Here is a 25,991-nt window from a genome sequence, read left to right on the forward strand (position 1 = left end):
TCCTCAGCAGATGCCTTGTTTTTTTTTTATTTTCTGAAGAATCAACTTCCAATCTCACCATACTGGATGTATTTATGGTCTATATTTCTGGCAGGGACCACAACATAATTCTTCGCTTTGTTTTGAAAAACTAATTTCGACCTGACAGATGCTACATCCCTCTCTGTCCCACAAAAGGCAATTTGTTTCTGCGGCACCACCAAACTCAATGTGTTTTATTGTATCTGCTGGATTTATTGAAGATGAAGCGCTTTGCTGTTTCTGAGGCATTTCATATATTGCTGCATTGTTTCAAAACATTGTGGGTAATTTCTCGCACTCTGAACCTTTGTGCCTCTTCTTCTTCTTAATCTCCCTCTCTTTCTCTTTCTGGCTCCCTCTGACAAACACACTCATAGGAAAGTGAGGTTATTGCAAAATTTTAAGTGGATGCGTATAAGCCGAATACTGTGCGCTCAGCGAACACATCTCCTGGATTTAATAGTCACTCATCTCCAACCACTTAAAAGCAGCTAAATTTGTCACTGCTCAATCTGCTGTGTACTCACCGAGCTGCCAGGAGACAGTTTAAGGTATGAACAACAGCAGCTTTCGCAGGGAGCGCTAATCCTGCTCATCTTGGCGTCTGTATGAGTGCGTGCGTGTATCTGTGGGGTTTTGTGTCATTGTGCGACTGTGTGGTGAAAGTTTGAGTGAACTTCCAACTGCAGCATAAAAACACACACACGCACACACTGGTTTCCTAATCAGGTGCTCGACAGAAAAACAAAACACACTCAAAGCTGCTCAGATGAAAAATGTTCCAAATGAATTCATATGCCTCCAGAGCAGCTTGCAGTGCGCCGCTCACGTCCCCGCCGTGTTTTCTGCGTCATTGAACACCTCTTGCCTGAGTTTGATGACTCTGCATATCTGCCTCACCGTGCCCAGTGCTGCTGGCCTCTTTTTCCCTCTCATAAACCCCTTAGTTACACTGTGCAGCCTCCTGCAGACATACGCTGTGAGCTGCTTCCCAAAACACCAGTGTTCATCTTACAATACAACACAAAGCAGACGGAGACAGGGAGAGGAGCAGGGAGAGGATGAGAACAGATAACACACAAATTGAAAACTTGAAGAGAACTCTTAGAAAATAAATTTCAAAGTCCTGATCTGCAAAACTGTCACCTTACTGCAGCAACCATAAAGAACCTGAGCGGAAACATTTTTTAAATCCTTGTTATACAGCTCAGCATGACTGTAAATACTATCCGACTCCATCAGACTCCTTTTCACTCTCTGCACTACAGCACTCTGATATGAAAAAAAGCAGTCATAAGGAGAATCTGGGGTGCTGTGAGTCTGTATAAATTTGCATCAGTAGTTAGTGCAGGCGCTCCTGTGGTGATGAAATATGGCCTTTTCTCCTGGATGCTTCTCTTTAACATGCAGGGCACGCTGTGCACGGATAGGAGTGACAGTGCACACTGTGTGTTCGTCATAGTTAACAATGAAAGAGTGAGAGATTCAGATGGATTGACTCCCTGCGTGTGACCAGAAAATATGAGCAGCTGCAGAAGCATTTTGTTTTAGTGTCAAATGTTTCCATTAAAAGTTTGTCTCTATTTGGAAATACAGACCCTGTGGTTCTTAAAGGGTAACTCTGTTAATCATATTGAAGAAAGACCAGCACACTTTTTTGCAAAAGTACATAAAGTTCAGAGATGTTTTGACAGTGTGAGAGCTAATGAGCAGAGTTATGTTTGAACCTACGCACTGTAAAATCAGATATGCTCGCAAGTCGAGAAGCTCGACTGTACGCAGGCTTTGCTACCAATTTAAACCACAAAGGGAGGAATACACTCAATGCCAGGAGTTTCTTAAGATGTGTACTGAGTGTGGATGTCAGAGAATTTAATTCAAGTTGCCACATCACAAGAGCAGTGAATTGACCCAAGCTCAAGATAACTCTTCATAAGAATAATAATAACAGCAAAAGGCTCATTGTGAAACGATCCATCATTCTGGAGGAAGAAGTTTACAAGGAGGCTGTGAAATGAGTGTGTGTGTGTCCACATGTGTGATCCAGCCGGCTCAATGCCTGCTTTGTACTCAGGCCCCTTGGTAATATGTATTAAAGCTGGTACAGAGTCACTAGTTTGTCATATCAAATTACATTAGCTGCTAGTTTTGTTTGCGGATTTGTTACTGACACCAAACTCACAAGAGCAAACGGCTCACTGAAGTCCCATGTATCACACTTAAGGCTCTTATGAATGTCTCTGGTGAATTCTACACAAGTCTGTGCCGCTGTGAGGATGCTCCTGATGAAAAGCATTCACATTCATTGGTATGAGAGACAGATTCTTTCACACCAAAGACAGTAAACAGTATAACTGTGATTCCCCTCCTGTTGCATTGTAGCACCTGCTGGGCACCAGAAGTCAACCCAAGTCCTACACACACTTAAGGGCAAAAACAGATGTGTCCCGCATTAACAGGAATATGAAGTGCAATAAATCCTTAGGACTGGCTAATTTGACTTTGTTAAATATTATGCAAGCAAAGCCAAACAAGATGGGCCTCACTGCAAAAACAGAGCAAAATATTGCCAGTGGAGTTAAGCTTTACTAAAAGTAAACATTTCATGGAAAAGTTAAGTAATTAGAATCAGGCCCGGCAATTAGTGTCTTTACATGTGAGTTTTTGAAAGCTACATAAATGAATAATTTAAGTTTTATCTGGTAGTACATCCCAAGAAATAAAGCTTAGAATAAGTTCATGTTTACTGTTATGATTCATTTACATTGAGGTGGTTTCACTTCAGCCATTTAGATTCAATCGCAACCACTGTGAGGCAGTCAACTCGCTGGTAGTAAACTGAAATCTATCATTTCAATTTACAAAGAACGTGACTCACTTCTACATCTCCACCACTTAAGCAATCTTTGATTCTTTGTATGTGCAAACAGCAGACAGACAAAATGTACTGAAAAACAATGATACCATATGAAACAAGACATCATTACAAAGATATAAGTTACGGTGCAGAACTAACACAAAGGAGCCATTGACGGATGGATGGATGGATGGATGGACTACACCTGTAAAATGATGACCTCACAAATCTCCTCAACTTTTCCTATTGTGCACACAATACCAATACACTTCATAGGGCTGCTGCTAATGGTTTTGAGTTGAAACAGGCAATTTGCACCATGGACGGATTTCAGTCTTCACCATTATGGTACCACTTTGTATCTCAGGAGATGATAATCTGATAGCCTCTGTAGTTTCAGCTGGGAGATGTATGCAAGCAGCAGGTTGGCTGTGTTTCATAAGCTCTCTTAGCTTTTTAAGTCTAATAAATGAACAAAATAAACTCACAAAATATCAAGAAAGGAAAAGAAGTTATGCACCCTTTTTCCCTTTCAAACAGAAAATACAGCTTTACACCCACTGAATTCAAGTTTTGCTCTTACAGCCTTGTTAACATTAAACACACTTCACCCACGTCACAGAATAGGAAGTGAAAATATTTTAGCTCTACACCCCGCTGCTGATGCCTGACTCTCTCCTTCTTCTCTGCTGCTTCACAACTTTCCTGTCCTCGCCTGCCGTGTCTTCTTGTCCCCAGAGTCAAAGTTCTGTGAATAACCTTTCATCCTGTATTCTGTCATCAAGCCGCCATCCATCGGTCTCAGTGGCTGTGCTCAGTCTCAGTCTGGTGTCCAGCCATGTCCAGTCAGAGGTGACTCCCCTGTGATCCAAGGTCACTGTCCAGGCAGGCAGACTCTGGTCAGTTAATAGGGCCACTTAGCTGCATGGCTAACTGAGCTAACTTGCTAATGTTAGCTAGTAGCTACTGCACAAGATGCACATGCTGCCCCATATATTTTTGGCGCCACTTTTGACAGATGACCTACATGTTACACCTTTCATCTGTTTATTATTCTCTCAGTGAAAAATTGCCGTCGTAATTACCCTCAAATGTTTTGTTTTGTCTGACCGGCCAAAACTCAAAGATATTCAGTTTGCATTGATATAAAGAGAGAAAAGCAGCAAAATCCACACATTTGATAAGCAGGGCCAAGCACAAATTGAATAATTATCAAATAGTTGCTGATTAATTTTTTACAGATGGACTAATTGATTAGTAGATTCATTTATTCAGCTCTAACTAATGACTTTTCATGTCCATCTTTTAATTAATTCCTCCTGGCTGAAATGAGCTCATGCTGAGGGGGAATGGCCTGGAACGCATGAAAACAAACTCGAGCAGCAGTTTTAAGTTCAAACCAACCAACTGCAGTATACTGTATCTGAAAGCACAGTTTGCTCCCTGGATTAGAAAAGTCATGAATTTTTTATGTCATTTTAAACATGTGGGCAGATCTGAGACCTTGAACACAGACGATAGATCAGAAGCGCGGGCTCTGTCCTGGTTCACGACCGCATCAGACCAGCCAATTATGTCGAGTGGTTTTTGCATTACAACGCTGATGTCATCTCGGTTCTGAGCTTTCTGCTCGACAGACGTGTGCTTGGAGAGACATGCTCAGCATCATTAAACAGCGCTCAGCTCGCTCCTCTCCAGTGCAGTGTGGAGCATTTGATGTGAGAGGGAAGTGAAGAAGCCCATGAAATATGGCGGAGACGTTTTTCTCCACACTGGAATGTCGAACTTGTTAATGTGTTGAGGTGACGCGCCTTTGAACTCCACAAGAGTTGTTTACCTGCACAAAAAGGTGCTAATGAATGATAGTGGCAATACCTGCAGTGTGAACTCAAGAGTGGCTCATCAGCTATTAGAACCTGCTCTGAAATTGAATTTTTGAGAATCAAAGTGGCTGATAATGATAATGGATTCAGTAGCGTCATCCCGTATTAGAACACATTTGAATGTTCAGCTTTTTAATCCCCATCTGTCTCATTTCAAGTTTGTGAGTTGTGTGCTACCTGCCATTGTGCTCCCGTAAAAAGATACGCTGACCCACTTTCATCATCCCTGAAAGACAGGAACAGACACTCGCTCGCAAACAGTCCTAATTGGGCTCTAGCCTTGTCACCGTTTGCCGCCTGTAAGCCCCGGCTCTCGGAAGGCACTCCAGCATGCAGCCTCTGGATTTTTAAAATGTCATGTTTGAGCTCACTCAGGTCTGCTCTAACAAGCAGTGTTTACCCCCTATTCTGTGAAAAGATGAGAGGGTCCTCATTTCCCCTCCTCATACCGGCTGATGCAGAGAGATTTCTTCTTCTTCTGTCTGAATCTTAAAAGTTTCTCTTTAGTCTAATTTTCATGCTTCGTGGATGCTGCTAAAAACAGTTATTAGCGATGCACCTTGGCTTCCTCGGTCCATTTTGTGCTGGAGTACATTTCCTATTCCTGCCGATGAGCTGCCAAATGTTGACATTGTGTTGAGATTTCTGCAACACAGCTACACAGAGGTGGGAAGTAAACATACTTTGTGATTTTACTGAGGTAGATTTTTCACAAATCTGTTCTTTACTGAGAGGGTGTATTTTTCTGACAACTTTTCACTTTGTGCTCCTTACATTTCCAAAACAGACTTATTACTTTAGTGTTAATGAATTTAAGGGGAATTATCGATTATTTTTATGTTGTGCCATTGCCAGTAGAAATGTCCCTCAGTGGGACACTTGGTTACTTTTACTTGAGTAAAGAAGTTGAATCAGTACTTCTACTTCCATCAGAGTTTTACCTGCCACAAGTATTTGTACTTCTACATGAGTAAAGAATGTGTGTACCTCTGCAGCTAAAACAGACCAGCAGCAACTTTTTTTTGCCAACTTCTGGTGTAAAAAATCAAATAGAGAATTATTGCATCAGACAGAAAGGTGTCTCCAACAATAGACCTATAAGAACACAATGCAAACACAGAGCGATGCTTTTTGTAGGGTATGCTTTTGTCTTTCTCTGCTGCTGTCACTGTCACTGATGCTAATTTTCTCCACCTCCGCCCACAGCTCAGTGCCAGTAGTTCAGATCTGTTCTTATCAAAGTAATTTGGGGAAATACATGGAGCTGCTTGCTGATGCTGGAGCCGATTTGCAGTGAAGTGTGTACACCAGTGAAATTAGTTTGAACACAGTGACTCCTAGAGTGCATCGAACAACAAAACATTATGTAAGAAGACCCAAGGGTGTTTTTTTCCTTTAATTTATATACTTGGCTGTAAAGGATTTTGCTGCTTCCTGTGCTGCTCCTGCTCTTTAATTGAATTAGTCTGTTATAAAAGATGTATCGTGAACGGAACATTAATTACCCCTGACCCCTGACCTTTTGTGAAAGCAGACACTTACATAACCCGCCCTTTCTGCCGTTACACACTTCATTACACCTGATACGTGAACGAGAGCTGCTCTTTATCTGTAAATTAAATACCTGTGGGTGTCTTGGCTGAGTGGAGGAATCGGAGTGGTTTCATTAGGTGCTGAAGAGGAGGCCTCAGGTAGATTATCAAAGGGCCATCGGAGGCTTTCATGTTCAGCCGATGGTTCAGTGGCCCCCCCTGAGATTTGTTTTTCTAAAGTCTTTGAGTCAAAGGAAGAAAGAGAAACCTGGATGGCTCTGTGCTGATCTCTTGTGTTTCTCACTAGGTGGCACACTGATCAAAGTTATGCAAAAAATATCAGTGGACGACACTTTACCTTGGCTTTTGCTGGACTTTTAAAGGGCCGTATTTTAATTATACATCACTAACAGGTTTTAGAAAGATCTGCAATTTGTGACAGCCTGTTATCCTTTATGGATGTTAATGCTAAAAGTGCAATTTGTGGCATTTTTATTTAGATTAAAGGTTGATAGGAATGAAAAGGAATTTTTTATCAAAGCTCAGATTAATTATTTACCACCTTTTAAATACGTGATGTTTTGGAATCATGTCTCTGAGTCACTGCGTTAGAGGCAGCAGCAGAAGTTTTGAGGGGTCGAACACGTGTTGGAACACATGTCTTTGTCACTTCTTCATTCGCGGCTGTTCTGTCAGTGAGATGGCAAACAGAGGTACATTCTCATTTCATGCAGTTGCAGCATGTATCAAAGCAACCAGGTGGTGGCAATGTTGCTGTGGGCAAAATTAAATCCCTCCTGCAGTTTCTGCCTCCACACTGGAGCCTCATGCTCTAATGCAGAGCTGGTTGACTCTGTGAGATGCAGCTCTGACCATCTGAGTGGGTCTGGAAGGATTTGACCTCAGCTAACCGTCTATGAGCTTAGATTGCATATCACGAATTTGTATGTCAGAGATTGTGCAAAGATATCTTGAAAGATAATCTGGCTGAGACCTTCAGGATTAATGTCCCGAGTTGAGTTAAGTGTTTGATCTGTTCGCCCGTAGCTGGTACATTTTCAGATATGCAAATCAAAAACTGCATCATAATGTAAGGACTTCAGATTCGTGTGAGATGCAACCTGTGCTCATCTCCAACAGTATGCAATCTTGAGAAACAACAGAGTTTTCTGTGGTGGTTTGAAAACAATTTGCACTTAAAGAGTTGTTCCCTTGAGATGTTTTACTTCTCATGTAGGTCTGTCTCGCTGTTAATTAGCAGGCTCACGCATAATAAGAGTAAATTACTGTGTGTTTATTAGTTAACCGAATTGAAACAATGAGGGGAATCGAATCCTTGATTTGGCCAGCACATACCGTTTTGAGATGTATGAGAAAGTGATTTTGAAAAAATCTTCTGGATCTATTCTACATTTTAATGTATTGCTTCCTTATGAGAGCTTGGAGAATCTGCAGGGAGAGCTGAAAACCTTTCCTGCCCCGCAGGCCTCATTGTGAAGATGTTTCCCTGCGGGCTGCCCTCAAGGTCTTAACTGTCTTACCTTCAACAACTTTCACATGTTAAATTGACTGAAAGGCAGACAAGAAAATTAAGAACCTGTGTAAGAACAAATCAGATAATTCAATTTTCGCAGCTGATTCCAAATCCCAATGTTAAAGAGAAATTTCATAATTTTCAAACCAATGGCCCTATATTTACATCTTTACCGTTTCTGGTAACAGAGAGGATCTTATTAACTAAATTAACTTATTAATTAACTAAATTTAACAAAAAGGTCTCTCTCTATAGGAATCAATTTGGTAATATTGTTAGACACAACTTCAGCCTGTCAGGGGCGGAAATCAGTCACTTTAAATGAACATAACTGTGATGGTTGTAGTTAGGATTCTAGCCATTGCAGCCATGCTGAGGTGATTTCCTGTACCAATTCCAAAACTTTTGGTAGTCATGAATCATTTACATACCGCAACATGTAGATATAGGTTTAAAAATAACAGAAGGGTGTTTCCTTACACCTAGTACAATATTATGGATTTGATATTTAGAGAACACAGATTATGTTTTATTTAGCTCAACCTGTTCCCAATATTTTCACTTAACAGTTACAGATAAGACAGCTTGCTCCTTTATACAAGGTGTTACCCTACACAACATTTGGATGGAGGTGCCGTCTGTCAGTCCTCCACTTTGATCCAGACTGAAATCTTGGCTATCATCACATGGATTGACATGAAAATTGGTTAAGACAGTCATGGTCCTGAAAGGATGACTCGTCCAGACTTTGTTGATCCTTTGACTTTTCCCCTAGCTCCACCATGAGGCTGACATTCGTTTACAGTGAATTGTGTCATAGAATTCTTTTTGAAGAAAAAGTAAAAGAAATGGTGAAAATCACAATAAATCATGCACTATTGACAGCTGCAGTTATGTGAAAAGACAGTTAGTCAGTTTTTTGAGGGAGCTAATATACAAGACCAACTCTTCAAGGTTTTGGTGAGCCTTAAAGTTAACAACATCACTCTCGCGACTGTAACATGTATAATCTTTGTAATAACGTACTTTCACAGTCTCACACTTCGTTTTGACATAGGGCGCCTTTATCGAGATGAAAAATTATGTTTTGAGCTGATAAACATCCTATGTGTAATTCATGGCACAATTCAAATGGGATGAAATAATTATTTGTCTCTTCACTGTTCATTACCGTACACATTTTTTCTTAAATAAGGTACAATGGTGGTCCACTGGACTGTGACTTTACTTCAAACCTTACTGCTAGATGTCAGCATGGTTGTTTTGTCATTGTATGTTACCATGCAGACATCAGCATTAAGTGGACAGCTTCATGAAGCTGCTAGTTATGCTATAGACTTCGACGCCTGTTAAGATTGTATTCCAGTTTATTTTTTGACTGACTAAAACTATTGGAGACAACTGACCAGTTTAATTAGCAGCTGTTTTGATGGTTTTCCAATAAATCTATTAGAAACACAAATGCAGTCAAAAGCCTAAGACATAAATCACACATACTGTACATAATTGTTCATCGACTGCCAGCTGGATGATGCTTCCTTGCATGCAGTGAGGCAAGATACAAAATGTACAACAGACAAGTGTGATATTGCTTTCTGGAGCTGTCTGAATTGAGTGTCCGGATTCAGATCGGATCAGATCAGGTAAAATTTGGTGCCTAAACAAGCCAAAACACGCCTGTTGTGGCGTGGGAACTGTGGAAATGGGAATGATATGCAGACCTGAGGGATCCTATGCACACTGTAGACAGAGAAGAGACGCCTGGCAGTCTGCCTTAGCCCCTGTTTGCCCGATTGTTTTGGGCAGATTCTCTGATTTCAGCTCTGGGACACAAAGAAACAGAACCAGTGTAGTTTGTTTTTCCGCAGAGGTCAATCTCCTAAATCCACTGTCACAATTATGCACTCCATGTTCACATATTCCCACACAAAGCTCTGCGCACACAAAAGCCCCCATCTGCTCTGCATCAGACATTAGTGGGCACTAGCCAGAGGGAAAGGATCAGATGCTTGTTGAAAGAGTGTGGAAGCATGACACTGGAGTGAAATGTAAAGTATCTGCCATGTGTGTGTGCCAGACATAAAGATAAAACAGATTTGTGGAGCATGCTGTAACAGGCATGCAACGCACAGAAGATAAATTCTTTCAAATTAATCCAGTTCTGATCCGTCTTCGTCTCAGAGATGATGTATCATGAGATAATCTCCAAGTTTTCCTTTGGGGGAAAATGTCCAATTTCTCAGGGGAATTGCAACGCGCAGCGGGTCAATTGGACAATCCTGCAGATAGCGATGCAGAACAATGAAACAGACAACAAAATTACAGGCTTGTGTTGATACTGTCAGATACGGAGGGGGATTCAGTGATTTCTATGCAAAGCAAACTTTGCTAAGCTATAATTGATCTGTCCAAATCCCCGCGTTTGAACAAACTTGCACTTAGCTTTACAGTGCCATGTTTTCTGAAGCTATAAAATGAACATTCGCCAGCCCCCGTCCTGAGTGTGAGGGGTGGTGTTATACCCGCAGTTTGCGTTCAATACAGGCTTGTGTCCACCACCAAGATTGTGCTGTGTATTTATCTGGCACTGGTGTAATTGAAATGTGGCCGAGCTCTCTCTCTCTCTCTCAGGATTTCCTCAAATTCTCACAGACTCCCTCGTCCTTTCATCCGACTCAGGGTCTTTTGGGGCTTGAGGAGTGAAGTTTTTGGAGTTTCCTCAAATTGCTTTGGCAGAGGCAGATTGGCTACTCTGACTGTAACCCCAAAAGTGAGCAGAAGCGAAAGAGTGGTTTTGATATTTTTTCTCATCGCGCTTCCTGGTGGGACAGCTTGCTGAGCTCATTTGAATATATTTTACTGTATTCAACACATCTGCATTAAAAACTCCCCTTTATCGTGTTTTTGTGTGATTTCACAAATTAACAACCGGAACCGGTATTTTTCCTGGTAGAGGCATTACATTTTATGAGTGATGTGTTTTGTTTTTTTTCATATGCACATTATATTCTCCTTTCATGAGGACTGTACATGCTGACAAAACAGCGGCATGCCTCATTAGAGTTCATTGTTGACGTTGTTGTGCTCCTGTGGGTGGCTACAAAGATTGTAATGAGCTGTCCACATCTTAGAGTCACCAGCAGCACTGGGGCACCTGTGTGTGGGAGGGTGCTTCACAAAACAATACAATACCCCCCTGATTTAAATGATCCTACATTTTACATCAAAAGCACAGACGTGAAGAAATAACAACCTGATGGAGGAGGATCTTGTGTATGCACGTTTAAAACAAAGCTATTGGAATAAAGGATTTAACCATATGTTGTGGCAAGTGAATCGAAGACACATGAATGGAAACATTTTATACATGCGTCTGACGCTTCTTCATGTCTTATTTATAGTTACATAACTGTAGATATATGCTTTATGAAGACAAGCTGAGACAACCAGTTGAAAGTGCAGATGTGGGGTTTACACACAGTATCTCATTTATATCTGAGGAGCATACAGACAGTTTTTAAAAGATATTTTAAAGCTGTGAATTATTCATATTTTCACTGATATAGAGGCATACATAGACTTTAAATGAGAAAGGGCAGGAAAACAAGTTGGGATAAAAACATCTCACATGTAAATATTCTGTACTATGGTTTTATGACCTTTACCAAGGAGGTTATGTTTTTGACCTCGTCCTTTATTTGTTTGTTTGTTTTGTTAGTTGGATTGTCAGCAGGATTACACAAAAACTACTGAACAGATTTCAATGAAACTTGGATGGAGGTTGTGTCTCAGCCAAGAGTAAACTCCCATTTACTTTTGGTGCAGATGGAGCTAAGAGGACGGATCCAGGAATTTTTCTCACTGTCTTTAACACTGGGAGTTACAGAGTGTTTTCATTCATTTCTTAGGGAATAATACATGACACACACAGGGAATAGACACACTTGTTCTTAGGATTGAATAAAGGTAATCTTATTGATATTTCATTTCTTCAGTCTTTATTTGCATGTATTTGGTAAAGAACTAATCCAAAATTAATGGAAAGTAATCAGGTTACATTACTTTATTATTTTGATACTTGGATTAATGTCTGACTACATTCTTTAACAGGTAATTGTATCAAAACAGATTTTAAGCGGTCCTCCCAATTGTGGCAGCAGCCAGTTTCAACTGTAGCTGCTGATGGAGAGTAAACCATTTGTTGTCATTTGTTTACTAAAATTTCTTGGTGCAAGCTATGTAACAGACATTTTCCAGCAATTCATGCTTTTAAAAGGAAGGGGACATGTCCCCAGCTTCCCCGGTGTAAATGACACCTATGTTTAATGGTATATGTGGATTTTTTTCACAGAATTACAGAAAAATCTGTCTTGTAGTGAAATTAACATATTATCTGCCAACTTTTATCATGATGGCCCACTGGCAGATGCAGATTTACAATTCTTTTCAAATTGTACATAATGAAAGCATAATTTTACAAACATCAAAGCCCTGTCTCCAGAGCAATAATGAAAATATATTTCTAAATAATCTCAATTCTCATCAACATTCCTCCCTTGGCTTCTTTTCTGAATTATTAAAACACTCAAGTTCACAAATGGTCAGCTCTAGCAGGCCATTTTGAATTCCTACGCTGGCTATTGTGTATGATCAGCGATGAGAAAACAAGATTTGACATTTCCTTACATGCATAATCAGCAGAGGACCGATCATTCCTGTGCTGCTGCCTCATCTGGTTTTTCTCCAGCCAGAAGAATATTAAACATGCAGGTAGCGGTGGTTGAGACTTGCAGATGCACACCTCACAGCTGTCTAACGTTGATCAACCATGTCAGCAGCTGAGAGTTTCAGCATTTGTTGTGATTTCATGAATGAGTTCAACCAGTCATTACAACAAATTCAACATGATGCGTTGTGTCTGTCTGATGCTTTATGGGTTTGATCATTTTATGGTGTGTTGACATGTTCATGGTGGTCAAAGCAACATTTTTTTTTATAGAAAGCCACCTGTCTCCTCCATCATGCGTCACAGTGTGCTACAGAATACATTAAATAAAGAATGAAAGTGGAGCAGAGAGGAGAGGAGGGTGTGTCTGTTCTCCCAGTTTGACAGCATGTCATTTTCTGCAGCAGCGTGCCATTACGCTGACGTGTTTGGCGTCTTCGGGTCAGATAGGTACACCTTGTAAATGTTGAATGTGAAATTAGAATCCAATCGCCAACCTCTGCCGTAAACATTTTATTTCCCCCGCTTCACCCACCCTGGGCTGATTTGATGTACGCCGTGCTGCCTGCAGGGCCGCAGTGAGCTCGTAAACATGCCTCTTTTTGTCGTGCTGCTGCAGTTCAAGAGAAGGCTGCAAGGTGTGGCCATAAATCTTTGATCATTCTGCCAAAAAGTCGACCTTGGCTGTCGCCCGTGAGTCACACGTCACCTCAGTCGCTCTGTCACTCTCAGGCCTGAACTGACCTCTTCGCCTGCTCATCGGTAGGTGTTTGAGAAAGTGATGGTTGACTTGGAGCAGGTGTCCTGACCTCCTTCAAACATGCTCTCTCTGTAATGTTGGCACAGTTGGCCCACTGACAGAAAATTAATCAACTGATGGATTTGGTGATTTATCAGACAAAAAAATACCAACGTTTGCTGGTTGCAGCTTCTCCAACAGGAAGATTTGTTGCTTTTCTCTGTTATATATAATTTTAGATATAATAAATTTGGGTTTTTGTCTGGTTTGAAGATGTCAGCTGTCTCTGTTCACTCTTCTTAGACACTGCATAGATGAAACAATTACATCAACAATATCACATCAACGAATCACTGACGTCTACTCTGAGTGGCACCATCATAATCATTATGTTCTGTATGTGCTTTTCCCGAATCTTTATTGAAGTGAGGGGCTGTAATGATATCACATTTTCACGACACGATTATCAAGGCCTCATGATATCTGCAGAAAACTTAAAAGAAAAAGAGTACTATGTCAGATTGATCTTTTATGGAATCCAAAAACCCAGGTAGAGGTGCAGGTAGAGTATCTCGCTTTCGTCTATTATCTTTTCTGACAGTAGCAACACACTGTGGCCGTAGCTCACTGGCTGGTTACTGCATCGTCTTAATTTTTCCACTTAATGGAAATAATTGAGGTGCATTACCACCTACTGTGACAAAACGAAAACGCAAAGAAATGTAAATTATTTTAAAAAGCTCTGCAATAATCAATTTAACAGATATTAGATGTGTATTATTTACATCAATATTTCATCTTTAAATATGACAATTATCATCAATACACAGAATGAAATATTCAGACCAAAGACCATGTGTTTTTATGGCTGCACCATTCTAATAGAAATGTTCTCTTCATTTTGTAGACTTCCCAAGATTCAGCTTGTTTTTGTTGGCATCTTCGAAAACTTGAACACTGATAAGTGTCTCACAGTTCGCCTCAATCATCGAAACATTACCAGTTGAATATGAATGTTTTCATGAATATCTTTGTCATTGTTATTAGTCATTTGACAACATTATGTTTTATGATGTAACTGAAGGCAGCCACTACTTGTCACACTTATTACTCGTATCCCTGCAAACAGCACTTACACAAAACTGAGCATGCTCGCAGTGAGTTTTCCCTGTGTACCCTTGTAAAAATGAAGGGCACTAATAGGAATCGACTAATTGCACTTATTCGGCTCTGATGCAGCCGCCTCTCTCTGTCTGTAGTCTACAGGCTTTGGTCTCACTTAAAGTGGAGCACATTTTAATTATTTTATAGTACTGGTAGCTTAATCTATGATAATACATTATAATCATTCATTATAGTTGTTGTTGTTGTTCTGTGTTATGCTGGGAGCCGATTGTTGAGAGTGGGTGAGTGGATTCCTAGTGGACATTCGCTCACATAAGGCCAATAAAAAAGTGAATAATAAAATTGCCTCCAAAATGTAGTTTAATGGAAGTATGTATAGTAAAATGCAAAACATGGAAATACTTCAGTAAAGTACCATTACTTCAAGATCGCAGTACTTGAGTAAATTGTATATACTTACATTTCATCACTGGTTGATCTAAACTTTGGCAATCAGGTTTTAATTTCTACAGCAAATGTATATCGATTATTGGTCTCCTTGATTACTAATAATTGGTTTCAGTATTGTTCCTGATAAACCGTTTTGGTCGAACACTAGTTTCTATCAACCAATCAATAAAAAACTTGAACTAGAATGTAGGAAAAAGGTCTGTGTGTTTGAAGAATTGTTTGACGCCTTGTGTTGAGCTGAGTTATTTCCGGCCCACTGGCCGCTGCTTGTTTTCAACTGGACCAAGAATCCAAAGAAGAATCAATCAAGTAAATAACTGTAAGCTGCATGTTATTTATTAGTATGTGTTTCCACGTCTGTCGGGCTTCTCTGACAAAATGCTCTTCTATCACCTGCTGGCTTGGTATGCATCAGTGAAATGTTTCAGTATTGATCAGATATTTCTACATTACCACCCACAGGCTCTGACCTTAATGGAAACCTCTGAGCAAACTCCAGCTCTAAGAAAACAATTCTGAACTTGTGTTAATGTAGCCTTGGAGTGAAAAGAAAAACAGACAGATTTATTATTCAGACTGTCTCCATAGAAATGGATTATGTACAGTAATGGGTTGACTGTGAGTGTATTGGTAATGGATTTAGCCTAATGATGCCCCTCTTGTCTAAAAGAGGGATTATTCTGAGAAAGCGAACAATGGACTCGACTATGGCCGTGGATGAAGGAAATCACACAAGTCTGATCCAGAAAATCCCTCAAGAGAGGGAAGAATCAAACTCTTGGGCTTCTTGACCTACATGGCAGTAGAGGAGATCATAGAACAGCTATTGTGAATGTGTGTATGTTTTTACTAACCCAGGACTCTTTTGCTTCCTTTGCAGCGGTCCAGTCTCTCAACAACCTGAACGACCAGATTGCTCAGTTTATTGTGACCAGGCCTTGTAGCCTGACCGACGAGGACGAGGCCTTCATCCCCGGAGAGAGGGACACCTTGAGAAAGTCCATGACTCTGATGAGACACCTCCTTGTGGATGCTCAGGTACAGCCTCCGCACTCTCAACAACGTTGCTCGTCGGAGGCTTGTCTCTATGCTCATTTTTAGAGAGAAATTACAAACAGTGTTCAGCCCAGAGAAAGAAATATTACAGTGCTGATGCTGGAACTGATGACTAATCACCGATCAGAGACTTCCAGAGGCACACAGCAGGACACTAAGTATTACAAGAGAAATTTTTCCCAATTATCTCGACCTCCAAGCAGGTTTTACTCATACAGACAGCACACTGACTGCTCAGTGTGTTCTGGTTTAGGTTTTTTAGATTACTTTTCAGTTTCTAAGACACAGGAGAGAGTGAATTATGCCCAACTATGCCGAGCTCACGGGGCTCCCAATACACCATAAATGCATTAAGGCATCAAAGGGTTAGGTATACATTTTCATCAATCGATAAAAAACTTGAAAAAAAGAAAACTAATCAATGAAAATGACATACCTTCAACACCTGCAGATAAACTATTAAATTACTTGCAAAAACAGTAACACTAACCAAAACCCTCATCTCAGCACTACAGCATTTTATTCATTGTAATCCTGTTTTGTCATATTGAAATGTTGATCATGTGTCAATTAACTGTGCATCCTTAACATTTACTATATACTACTGGAGAAATCATATGGAATTCTTACTGGAGTAAGCATTAGTTAAATAATCTTTTCAGGCTTTTGCTACAAAACCAGCAAATTGAAAATTATGCTCATTTTCACTTGCATGATTTTATTTTGGCTCACTACTAGAATAGGTTTACATGGTTTAATGCTTAAAAAAGGCACCAGTTTTCTCATACTGTCCAGTGCTGCAGCTCTGTATTACCCCACTGTCTTGAAATGCTCCTGTCTTTTTTAGCCCCCCCCCCCGAATACCCAGTCTCATCTGATCGGTCAGCTTGATGACCCAGCACCGCTAACAACAAAGCTGTGCTAAATTAATTCTTACTTTCCAAAGTAGCTCTTAGGCATACATCATGCAAATGTGTTACTCAGTGATGTAGCGTGATGTCACAAAGTCACTGAATTGAAGGTTGGACTACTGACAACAGTATATCAGTGTGACTTCTGCTCAAGGTCATTTCGAGTGTATTCATGAAACATTTAGCCTCAGCCAACAGCTCAACCAGTACAAGGCTTAATTTTTTTCTCCTCAATAAAAATAAAGCAAAGTAATACAATCTTCTCCTCTTTCTCGTCTGCTTCACAAGAAGATAATTCATCCTTATTATGTTGCGACCATTTGTCCTTTTATTCATATTACTTCTACATTTTGATGAATGTCTGATGAATCTTGACACAGTGATGCATTTGGGTCATCCATTAGCACCATCATGATGGATACGGAGTCTCTCCGCCATTCTCCTGGAGATATTTTCTCCGACACAGTGTCATTGATTAAAGGGAAGGTAATTCAAGAAAAGGCCATTGCTTTCACCTCAGCTCAGCCGTATGCAAGCTGGAGTGAAAGATTGTTAGCCCGCGGTCAGTTTTTTTCTGTTAGTCGGGAATATAGCATTGGGAGGTGATGGATGAGTGGGAACCTCAGCCGCGGATGGAGTGCCGATTATCTCCCCGAGAAGTTGTAAAAAAAAAAAAAAAAAGTTTTGCCGGTAGTTCAATGTTAAGTGAAGCGCTCAGACACCAGTCAGCATGACAGATCTCTCTGCCTGTTGGCCTTGTTCGTGTCAGACGGTACACCCAAAACCTTTACATGCAGTTTTTTTTTTTCATCAGAAGGAGAGTCAAGTGGAGGGCTCTGTCAGCTGGGAGCATGTAGCTCTGAACTGTCAGAGGACAAAACAGATTAACACTGGGAACTGACATATGACTGACAGCTGCTGTGGTGATATGTTTGTTTACTCGGAGGCCACAATAACTCCAAAAAAGAGATTGTCCATCCAAAATAGCCTGGTCCTTTTTTTGATTGCGTGGTAAAGTCTGTTCCCCCTTTTCCCTCCTCTACAGACAGTGTTTGGTGCATAGCTGGCCTGGATTAATGCTGTGGCGAAGTATTGGTTAGGTTTTGTAGAGATAACTGGTTTGGGGTTGTGAAGGAGGGTAGAAATATTGATTGAGGAGCAGACTTGGACACAAAACTAAGATGGTTTTACACTTTTAATCTTTCATCTCTCTTCACTCTTCCTATTTTCAGCCATTGCTGACTGCAGCTTTTGCTGGTTAAAAAGGAAAACATAATTGGTGTATATATTCAATATCTGGACAGCTGTACTGAAAAATTTGACTGATTGGTACACAGGCCCAAATTGACCATTAGGGGGAACTGAAGTCAGGGGCAAGTGTCAGCTCAGCATTGTAACACATCAAAAAAAACACAGGACAGCTACAATCATGTAGAACTGTCTGTAACCACCCCTCCTGCAATGATATGATAGTTTGATCTGCACCTGACTCGAATGTTCACATGCATCAACTGGCTTGTCTGGCTGTTTGGAGTGAGCCAGCTCATTTGGCTCAGTTCAACAAAAAGAACCATCTCTTTTTGGCTCTCAAACATCCCATTCAGTGCCACTTCTGGCTTCTACAATTCAGATGCATTTAGTAATGTTTCGACCAACTGATTGGTATGTGTACACACCACTTTAATTATTTCATAATTATACTTTACCATATAATTTTCCAGCATTATTCCACATTATGTTTGGTACAAAAACAGAAACAATGTAAAAACATTAAACAGAACACTATTATGTTTAATTTATATTGAACTATGTTTTGAATGTTGGCAACCAACTCAACATATAAAGTTATATGGCGTAAAAATGGAGGAAGAACAAAAGAAAGTGAAAAGGTGGAACTAGGACGATGTGCATTAAAAGCAGAAAAATCCTCAAGGAAAGTGTAGCTGGATGCTGCAAATCAGGGACATGGTTAGTGTTTCATGGAAGCATTTGAAAATAATTCTACTCTTGTCATGTCTATTTTTTTCAAGTCCAGTGTGTGGGATTTAGATAGATCCATCTTGCCAGCCTTCAAGCTATATGCTGGTGGCTGAAACCACAGGCGTTGAATCAGTCCACATTCTTCGAGGAACTACTGGTAGCAAGAGACAGCTTGGTTTAGGTGTGAAGACCCGAAAAATACAATGACGACTGCTCAAGTGTTTAGTGTAGCTGCTGTAGATTCGGTTCTGTCAAACTTGGAGAGTTTATTTCATTGAAAGAAGAGCGCTGAACGCTATTCTCAAGTCAAGACATGTCAAAAGTCATATTATATCACAAGACGGGCTGCTTAACACTTTAATCAAGTTTGTCAACCCACTTTGCTGTTTTAATGCTTACCTAAACATATTTGTAAAAAAAAGAGAAGAGAGGGGGAGTGACATGCAGCAAAGGGACCCAGGCCGGGAGTCGAACCCGGGTCCGCTGCAGAGTCTCGCCACATGGGATGCACGCTCTACCAACTGAGCTAAACGGCGCCCCACCAATCACAATTTTAATGTGACCTGATCACAGATCACAGGTGATAATTCGACATATAAGAGCAGCTCATGTACTATCAGAGACAAAAAAGTCATGGATTATGGATTGATGAACAAGGCTGAATGTATTTTGATTATCACCAAATAACAAACATAAGGCACTTTCCATAACATGCGTGTTCAAACACAAGACAGTGTTCAAGAGTGTTGAGGTGCCCATGATGGGACCTAACATCGATCAATTTTATTTGTGAATACATCCTTTTGACACTAGTATTGATACTCAGAACAATATTTCATATCAGTTGTATCAATACATATTTTGTCATTCAATCTGGAGGACTTGATGTTTTTGCCTTCTTACACAACAAAAGCTGATTAGAGACCTTTGAGCTTCAGATCTTTATCGGTGTCGTTACTTGTAAATGTTGAAAGTTAAACCTAATTGGACACAATAAGGGATTTGAAAGGATTCAGAGTCAATAACCGTATTTGATGCGGGATTCAGATTCGATACTCCAACCCATGATTCTGTACATAATTCACCTTATCTGTGCAGCAGGATGGACCTTTCAGGCTCCTTATCATCACTCAGGCTACAATAGGCCGATAAAATAATTGTGGCCAGATTTCAGATTTCTTTGTTCTCTGAGTCTCAGAGGTCAGAGTCAAGTGTGAGCTCATCCCACATGAGGAGCTCGGCTCATCCAGAGGTTTTTGCATTCATGGAGAGTTTCCACTGTCAGATGGAATATGAAATTAGTCCAGCCCTCAGTCTGTTCTACTCTTTTAATGTCTGGTCTCAAATCGCCTGCTATTCTCTGTGCAGGCAAATTACCACAACGCTCTGATGTCCAATATTTAACTTGGTGCTGCCAGTGGTAAGGCTTTTAGTGATGATCAGAAAGAATAATGAATTCTCTGAGGCTTATTGTCGGTAAAGAAACATTGATTTTTTTGTATGTGTATCTTTTGGAAACATTTTCTGTTTTAGATTGTAGAAGTCAGCGTTAAAACATCATCAGATGAATTCAGCATTAAAATTTCAAGTCCATGGCCACTAAAGGCAGAAAATTAATTTAGAGGGGATTTGAATAGTTTCTCTTTGAATGCTGTCCCAGAATTGATTGCCTCATTTGTCACTTGCACAGATGAATTATTTATGTCCCCATTGCTGTGCTGGGGTGACTAATCAAATGCATTTCAGTGGGTGTGGAAGCTGTGAATTGATGTAGTGGAACGTTGCACTGCATTAACAACTTTGGTCCAGGAGTCAGTGAGGCTACAATAGCAACCTCATGATGGCGTGAAAGAGGAGACGTTGCTCACCATGATTCGTTAAAAATGCACAAGAAATAGGTGTCACCCGGAGAGGAAAGATCATTTCAGAGCAAATAATCAGCTTGGTCACCTCAGAAGTTTTTACAAATAGAAGCACATTATCTTAGCACCTGTGAGATTAAAAGGCCTTAGGAAAGTATTACTGATTGGTCCATTGTAGGCCAGATGTTACCTACGATCAGAGTTCCATTCATTTGGGAGTGAAACAATGTGCAGATTCCTTCCAGCTCTTTTCTACTTGTTTTTATCACCTTTTACTGTTTAACTCAAGTGAAAACAAGCTTCTCGGCCTTGCAAATACTGTGGCTCTAGGACTGTTAATGATGGCCCCTTAGCCACAACCTTGATATTGTTGTGTTGGTGTTGCTTCCTGAACATCATAATTTATGTTGCTCCAAGACCTTCATTGCAACTGACAGTCACCTTTTTTTATATCATAACATTGAATTATGTATTTTTGTTGCCTAAAACTAAGCAAGCTATGACGTAAAAACAGAAGAAAAAGAGATGGAAAATGATAAGTGAACCTAACCCATTTGGCTAACTGTGAGCTTCAGGGGCAGACTTTGTCACTTGTTCATAAGTTGAAACTATTGTCCTCGAACATTATGTTCCAAGAACAAGATAATTGTGGTGATATCAGATACACTGGTCCACCACTTTGTTCCTGGCTGAAACATCTCAACTATTGGATAAATTGCCATCAGATTTGTGTTTATGGTCACCGTATTGACTGGTGATCCAGCATTATCACAGGACTTAACTTTGTGTTTATTCATCACATCCCATTTTCCAACAAATTATGATAATGATAATAATGAAAATAATTACATTAATTTAAAACACAGAAAAAAATGGTGTACGGTAGGGAAAACTCTATTAAATTTAAACCTATGAGTCCATTTAGTGTATGTTGGGAGGTCAAGTTTTTTTTTGCTGCTGAAAGCATTATTTGTAAAATAAATGTTTTAGCTCTCCTGTCTTTCAGGTTTCACTTTCACTTGACAGTTTTTTTGACTGGACTGCAGCAAAGCAAGACTAGCCTTACAACATGAAAGTCTGTTCCTGACCTACTCAGTGTGGTGCCCTGTAAATTCTACTCATGTCATGCTGGTTCTTCTTTTTGGGCCAAAAGGGATTTCTTTCTTTGTGCCTCATTCATACCTACACACTACACTAAGATGGTGCTACACATGCGTAGGGCTTGGCGATATATCGATATAAAACTTATATCGATATATTTTTGAAATGTGATATGGAATTAGACCATATCGCATACATCGATATAGTTCAAATTTGAGCTGTGGTCCTTGCTCCGGGCAAACCGCTGACCCGGAGCTCTCTGCACTGCTCCCCCCGCCCCTCCTCCTTCATGCACAGAGAGGGGAGGGGCTGGAACAGACACTCTGGCACTCTTCAACACTTTGGTGGCCGCCGTTTCCCTGCACTTTTGCCTTGATACCCCGTGAAAAAATATCATCGCACGGCCACCGGACAGCGTAGCGAGCTTGTCTTGAATTACAGCCACCTGAGTGCACAGTAGTCACTCACAGCAAATTCAGGTAGAGTCTCATCATCACGATGATCTCACGTGAAAGCCTCTCAAACAGCAGCAGTGTCTCAAAACAGAAGAACGAAACTTAAAGCACAGCGAGCGAGCTCAGCCGGTTTTGACATGATACGTAACTGACGTATGTTGTAGGATTTAGTCCGGTAAAGTTGGAAATATATTCACAGATTCGAACTTCCCGGATCAATAACTCATAAGTGAAACCTTGTTAAAACACAAACGACGGCTCTTTCCTACTGTAGTAAGGTAGACAACGAGCTACAACCGTATTTTCATCAAAACGAGCGTCTGGACATTAACTCTGGTCTGCATCGTCAGCCAGCTGTGAGACGAGGGCGCAGGGACCGTCTACAAAGTGCAACACTGAAAAGAGAAACTACAAAAAATATTCAATAACTTCACTATTATTCAGAGTGTAGTGCCACCAAAATCATTCCACACATCAGTGGTCTCCTGCTGGTTATTCTACAATTTTTTTGTTTAGAAAAAATGTGCTTTGCCATAATTTTGGGGAATTTCTATTTGGGAGAAATATTCAGTAACACTAATATTCAGTGTAGTGTCACAAAACTCACCTCACTCTAACCCTACTTAAAAAAAACTGTTTTGTAATGTAACATTAACTTGATATTGGTATTTAAAAAATGTTTTAATACATAATCCATGTCTTATTATAAATTATGATGTTATGGTATCAGTCTGAAAGGTAAATCAACAAATTTTACTCAGTGGCCTTTGTGCCCCTGACAAAAAAAAAAAAGTGAAGGCCAAATGGACTTGCCCCTAAAATGACGAAATTCCCACCCACATGTCCAATTTGGCTTTGATTTTGACTGAACATTTGCTCTCACTTTGCATAAAAATATCGAGATATATATCGTATATCGATATTCAGCCTAAATATATCAGGATATGACTATTAGTCCATATCGCCCAGCCCTACACATGAGCATGTTGACTATGTCATTTGAGCAAGTTGGTGTTAGCATTTAAAGTTGTTTTATGTCCAACGAAAATTTTAAATAAGGCACTAGCACAACTATAAAGTAACAATTTTTTATCAACTTTTACTGTAAAGCTTTCATTTCCAGGGTTAAAGTCAAGTGAAAAAACTAGCTTGTTTATTTATATTAACAATTGTAATTTATACAGCACACATCATACTCTGACTAGTTCCCCCAGGAATCTGCAGAGAAAAAGTTTAAATTCCGCAGAGAGCAATTTTGATTCTGCGGAGAGCAATTCTTGATTCCCCGGCAGCAATGTTATGCCTCGCGATTCTTGTTGTTATGGTCGTCTGTCTTTTTAAAGCAATGTCTGTGGGTGTTTCAATCTTTCGCTTCAGATGATTAGCGGAAGACAAGTGGTCTCTTGTTGAATTTCTTCCGTGATCCACGACTTTGTTGCATGGTATGCAAAATAGCTTGCCCCATCCTTGTGTAGTTCTTTATACTTAAGCTCTTTCAGCCGCTGTAATATTTGCAAGCTTGCTGTCGGGGGGTTGGGTCGGATAAATCGCTCCATGGCTAAGTGCTTTCATTGAGATCACTACCTAGTGGTCGCCGGTCGCTAACCGCGGCCGGGATGAAAACTACATGCGAAATGTGATATTCCGCAGAAGATCTTTGAATCCGCGGACGGCCGAGAAATCTGCGGTGATTTCCGCGATTGCGGAATCGCGGATTCCTGGGGGGACTATCTGACAGTTTATCTTTTTCTTCTGCTTTGCAGCCTCACAGTCTCAAAAAGGCCTAATCCTTAGTAGAGTAGAGTCTCTGGGTTTAAAAGAAAACTCAGAAACCTATGAGCATTGAAATTAAACAAAAAAGTTTAGTATGAGCCAGAAATCATAGCTGATTGGGAGTGGTAAGCTGCCAGTTTACTCATTTCAATTACAATGTTGGCAGATCTACCTTAATTCATTATTGACCAAAGAAGAATTAAAAGAGCAATGTGAGCCTCGGCCCAAAGTTGAATAGATTGGTTCTTCAGTTGTAAGTGGGAGAAATGGATCGGTTCAGATCTGGTCCATAATGAACCAAACTATTCGACACAGAGATAGAGAAGCAGAGAACGAGATATAGCTAGAGACAAAGGTGGCCCAGAGATTGAGGAAGAAATGTAGCCCTCTCCTGAAATTGATCCATGATTTCTGTTATTTCTGTTCAGACATTTTGAGTCTAAAAAGCCTGAGATCCTCTTTATGTGCAGCCGTCTTTGTTCTGTAAGTATCTTTGCCTGTTTGAACATGAGTGAAGTGCTATTACCTGAACGTGATGGCGCAAACCACAGCTTTCATCTCAGGCCTCAGTTTGACTCTTTTTTTCCCCTTCTTTTACCCTGTTGTATGGAAATCAGTCCAGCCCTAATCCTTTGCATCTATTCCAGTGTGACATTAGAGTGCGAGCTGTAGTGAGCTGGACTTCAAAAAGCTGGGGTTGCTCTTTTCTAACAACTGCACTTTCAGCCAGAAGTCATCTCTCACCAGTATTTCCACATTTGTACCCACTCAGAAACACCAGGGGAACAACAAAGATTAATGGCTGCACATAAAAATGACCATATTGGAGCTGACTGCGGGAAGATTTTAAAACACGTCCGTCACAGCTGATGATTAGGCAGACCTGAGTGTGGGTATAAAATGACGGTGCAACTTTATATTTCCTGATACGGCATGACAGATGAGATTGTTTTTCAAATGCCGTGAGACAGACACATTCATTTTTTCTTTGTCGTTCCCAGACCCCGTCACATCATTGTATACACACTGTAATCTCTCATTCAATCAAACAAATGCTATTTCTGCAAATAAAAGAGGTATCGCTCACCGTGGATGTTTGTTAAGATGACAATATGGCCTCCGTCAGACGAAATGACGCATGCCAGATTGTGAGACTTCATCTTTCTTTCAGCCTCTCCAGAAACCATCTGTTGATGTGGTTCGGGATGTTTAAGTCTGGCGTGTTGGCATGTTTCTATGGAAACCTGCAAGCGCTGTCACAAAGCTGATCTGGATCACTACACGCATCTTCCTGCAGATCAAAGGTGTTCACCTCAATTTCAGTGGGGGTTTGGGTGATATGAAAGGGCCTCCTCTCCCTGTCAATCTCCTCTTGAGTGACAGACAGTGTTTGTACTCTTTGCAGCCCTTTTGTTATCGGGTTGTTTGTGTCTGGCTGATGTGGATAAGTGTCTAGGATTGGTTTGCTTACGCAGGAGAGACAGCTACGTGTCCTCCTGTGACTTTGTCTGCCAACCACAGAAAGCTTAAAGTTCCTGGAGAGATTCTCATGGCAGATATGTTAGCCCACCTTCCACTTAGCTCTGTTTTGACTCACTGACTCATTCGAGAGAAAAGAAAGTGCAAACTCATCTATTAGTCCATTATTTAGCATTCCCTTAGCCTCAGGTGAGCTTCCTCGTGGAGTCGCCTCCACAGGACAGAAACCTGAATAATTCATGAGAAAACATCAGCTTCTGTGTACACAGCAGACATGAGTGGGGATATTAATGTGACGAACAGCTACTTTTTGTTTGCCTTATCTCAACCTTTTCCACATGTCAGCTCAACCTCCTAAACACAGTTATTCACCGTCGCCAACCTTGTCTTGCTTACTTTAAAACCTTCTTGCACAAGCCCCCCATCAAAGGCAGAATTTCTGCAGCGAAGCAAAGAGTGTGGAATCAAAGATGGGATACTTGTTATCAAAGCCATTGAGTTCCCTGT

General features: G+C 40.5%; 1 protein-coding gene across 6 annotated transcripts in view; it reads left to right on the forward strand.

Annotated features, from left to right (window-relative positions):
- Positions 1–25,991, forward strand: part of kaznb (kazrin, periplakin interacting protein b) — a 129,571-nt gene that overhangs the window by 6,224 nt on the left and 97,356 nt on the right. For all 6 annotated transcript variants that reach the window (XR_003984395.1, XM_030420590.1, XM_030420591.1 and 3 more), the window contains exon 3: positions 15,748–15,905. Coding sequence is in view for 5 of the 6 variants with exons in the window: in XM_030420590.1 (XP_030276450.1) it covers positions 15,748–15,905 (158 nt within the window). In the remaining variant the exon portion in view is untranslated. The remainder of the gene's footprint in view (positions 1–15,747; positions 15,906–25,991) is intronic.

This window comes from Sparus aurata, chromosome 6, assembly GCF_900880675.1.
Source record: "Sparus aurata chromosome 6, fSpaAur1.1, whole genome shotgun sequence".
NCBI lineage: Eukaryota > Metazoa > Chordata > Actinopteri > Spariformes > Sparidae > Sparus > Sparus aurata.